Raw genomic sequence first — 3,825 nt, 5'->3', positions numbered from 1 at the left:
AATGCATATCTTTATTTCCAGCACTGAGATGGATGCAGAGGCAAAGAATTGTGGGTTTGAGGCCAACTTGGGCTACACAGTGAGACCCACTCTGAGGAAAAATCCTGCCCCTCCTTTCTTTTCAACTGTTTCTGAGTTCAGTGTGATCACACAGAAAACAGAAATTTCAGGGAGATGGGACACATAAACTGTTTTCAAGACATGCTTGCACACCACTCGCCTCTCAAAGTCAAGATTCATGAAAAGTAGAAAAATGTCAGCTTGCCTAACTACTATTGCAATCCTATTTCCAGAGGTTTAGTAAATGCCTATTTAATGGGGTTTTATTGAAATTATGAATAATGGACATATTTCTCAAAAGTTTGTGCATATTCAGAGCCATCTTATTTCCAAAAATGTATCCTTCAATGTCCCTTCTGCAGACTCAGTGACCTCCTTATGCTTGTCCTTCCTACTTGTGAATGTGCAAATGGGGAAATCCACTTCAGAGGCTCACTCAGGCATGGCTCAAATAAGCACTAGGAATTTGTCCTCTTCCACCATATACTGATTTTGCCTCTTTCCATGAAACTAATCAGTAATTTGGAGAAAAAAATCCAGAATCTGATTTGTGCAATCAAGAATCTGTCTTCTGAGCACACTGGATATTTATGTCCACGGCCATGGCAGCAGGAAACTGGTCAGGAATAACTGAGTTTGTCCTCATGAGCTTCTCTTTCCTGCCTACTGAAATTCAGGCCTTGCTCTTCCTGGCATTTCTAGCCATCTACCTAATCACTCTGCTGGGAAACAGCCTCATCATTCTGGTGACACTGGCTGATCCCATGTTGCAAAGCCCAATGTACTTCTTCCTCAGAAATTTGTCCTTCTTAGAGCTTGGCTTCAACATGGTCATTATGCCTAAAATGTTGGGGACCCTTATTGCCCATGACACAAGCATCTCCTTCCTTGGCTGTGCCACTCAAATGTATTTCTTTGTCTTCTTTGGAGTGGCTGAATGCTTCCTACTGGCGACCATGGCCTATGACCGCTATGCAGCCATCTGCAGTCCATTGCATTACCCAGTCATCATGCACCAAGGGACACGGGCCAAACTGGCTGCTGCCTCCTGGTTTCCAGGATTCCCTGTAGCCACTGTGCAGACCACATGGCTCTTCAGTTTTCCATTCTGTGCCAACAACAAGGTGAACCACTTCTTCTGTGACAGCCCACCTGTGCTGAGGCTGGTCTGTGCAAACACAGCACAGTTTGAGGTCTATGCCATTGTCGGCACCATTCTGATCATCATGACACCCTGCCTGCTGATCCTGTGTTCCTACACTCGCATTGCTGCTTCCATCCTCAAGATTCCATCAGCCAAAGGGAAGCACAAAGCTTTCTCTACCTGCTCCTCACATCTCCTCGTTGTCTCTCTTTTCTATGTGTCATTAAGCCTCACTTACTTTAGACCCAAATCAAATAATTCCCCTGAAAACAAGAAATTGTTATCATTGGCCTACACTGTTGTGACTCCTCTGTTGAACCCTATCATCTATAGCCTGAGGAATAATGAGATGAAGAATGCTCTCAGCCGGACCCTCCACAAGGCCCTGACCCTCAGAAACTTTACCTTATAGACATTAAAAGGTAAGATTAATGTTTGCTGAATGGAGAACATATATTTGTGATTCATATCTATCTCTGGTTTATCTCTATTGTGATGAATTTTAGTTGTCAATATGAATGACTCTTAGAAATCTCATTAGAATGAGAAAAATACAAATGTAATTTAGATCTATTATTGTTATATATAAAGTTTCCTTTACCTGCCAACTATACATTACAATGGCATATCTTTATTTTTATTTAATTTCTATTCATAATTATAAAGTTAACTCTGAAATCCACCTAAACTTTGAGGCAAATAAGGAAGCAATGGATCCCTTAGAACTGCAGAGAGGTGAACTGTGAGTATTGTGAACAGATGAGGTGGGGCTCTCTTGAGTTAAAAGGGATTGGCCAGTGGTTATGATGTACACAAGTCAGCAGTTGGGGCTTCCCATGATGACCTCATTCCTAGCCTTGCCATGTCTGTACTCCAATTGCTCCATGCTTCCAAAATGACCATGCTTTTAACCTTCTCAATAAACACATGCTTGTCATCCAACCATTCCACCTTGGGAAGGCAGATTAACTTGAAACTCTACATGTCCTGGACAAAATACCAGGACCCATACACTTCACGATGAAGTGCTCATCTTTAAATTTCTCCCTGTGGATGGACTTGCTGATGTTGTCACTATGGCATGTGAAGTTACACATGAATCTTGGAACAATTTTATGAAAAAAAAGAAACTTTATTACCAGGTTCTTCTACAGTGCTCAGAGTATGAAATTTTTTCTACTGGAACTTTTCTGCAAACATCTTAAAGGAGATGGAGCCCAAGGGTTCAACATCAACCACAATACCAGAGAACACTAGAGCTGATCAAAACTGATAGCAAGTGGCTATAGGGGACAGCAGCATCTTCAAAGCCTTTGCATTTCTTTCCTTACTGATTCTATTGGCATTCCAACAGTTCAGTGCCAAGGATTTCAATGTTCTTTTACTGTTGTGTGACACACATTTTGAACACTATAAAATGACTAATAATTTTAACATAGGATTATATGCAAGAAAAGAGGAGAAAACCCACCCTGAATTATAGTTATTTCTCTTCCTTTATGTAATTTTGACTCTTCGTTTGTCAGTTTAAAATCCTGATCCCTCCCCCAACATCAGTCTTTTCATTACCATGGTTCACTATTCATACCCTTGAGATAATGTTAGTTCTTCTAAAATAGCTAGAATGATGCCGGGCGATGGTGGCGCATGCCTTTAATCCCAGCACTCGGGAGGCAGAGGTAGGCGGATCTCTGTGAGTTCGAGACCAGCCTGGTCTACAGAGCTAGTTCCAGGACAGGCTCCAAAGCCACAGAGAAACCCTGTCTCAAAAGACCAAAAATAAAATAAAATAAAATAGCTAGAATGGAGCAAGGAACAATAGCTCAATAGCCCTCATAAACATGCCGGAATAACCTTAATGGCCATTTCCTTAACACTGAAGAATGTCCTGAAATTCTATATGCACCCTGTCTCACATGTAGATCCGTATACTCTTTTGAAATGTTGTCAGTCCTGTTGCTTCTTTCACCAAAGCCTTAACTAGAGCCTACCTGATTCTAACAGATCTTCTTTAATCAGATTCCTTTTATGATCTCAAGGCACTTCGTTTTATAGATGCATCATTTCTTTATTTAATCATTTACTGTTATAAATCATGCTATCAAGATCAGCCTTTTGGATATGTTTTTAACATTCCTAATGGTATATCTGACAGACGTAAATCTAGAAATGAAATTTCTGGGGCAAATGTAAAATACAAGCATAACATTGCATAATGGAAAATCAAACCATTTAAACTTCCTCCAACAATTTTTGAGTATGCTTGTTTCCTTGATACTACATCAATAATATTTGTTATGAAACAATGAACATTGATTATTTTGTATGTAAAATAAACTCAATGAATTTTTAGCTTAAATGAAATAAATGTTGAGGAATGAGGAAAATAGATGAATGTGTAAGAGAAAATGTACACATTTCATTTAAACTTCTGAATACACGCTTGAGATAATTAACTCAGGTAACGTCTTGGTATTCCATTTTTGTCTTGAATGATTGTCACCATTAGTTTGGACAAATTCATCCAACCTTTTAATGACCCACTATAATGACACATTACTCTTGTGTTCTTATATTCCACATTTATCAATTATTTTAATTTATAAAATTAGTATGTGTGG

General features: G+C 39.3%; 1 protein-coding gene across 1 annotated transcript; it reads left to right on the top strand.

Annotated features, from left to right (window-relative positions):
* Window positions 1-662: 662 nt before the first annotated feature.
* LOC121457891 (olfactory receptor 10A2-like) lies at window positions 663-1,616 on the top strand. The gene has a single exon (XM_041666954.1). It carries the CDS (start codon window positions 663-665, stop codon window positions 1,614-1,616), a length of 954 nt encoding a protein of 317 aa, XP_041522888.1.
* The last annotated feature ends 2,209 nt before the right edge of the window (window positions 1,617-3,825 follow it).

Source organism: Microtus oregoni, unplaced genomic scaffold (assembly GCF_018167655.1).
Source record: "Microtus oregoni isolate MIOR12 unplaced genomic scaffold, Mior012 000016F_ref0000370, whole genome shotgun sequence".
Lineage (NCBI taxonomy): Eukaryota > Metazoa > Chordata > Mammalia > Rodentia > Cricetidae > Microtus > Microtus oregoni.
The sequence above is the reverse complement of the archived record's forward strand: the minus strand, read 5'-3'. Positions and strand labels throughout refer to the sequence as shown.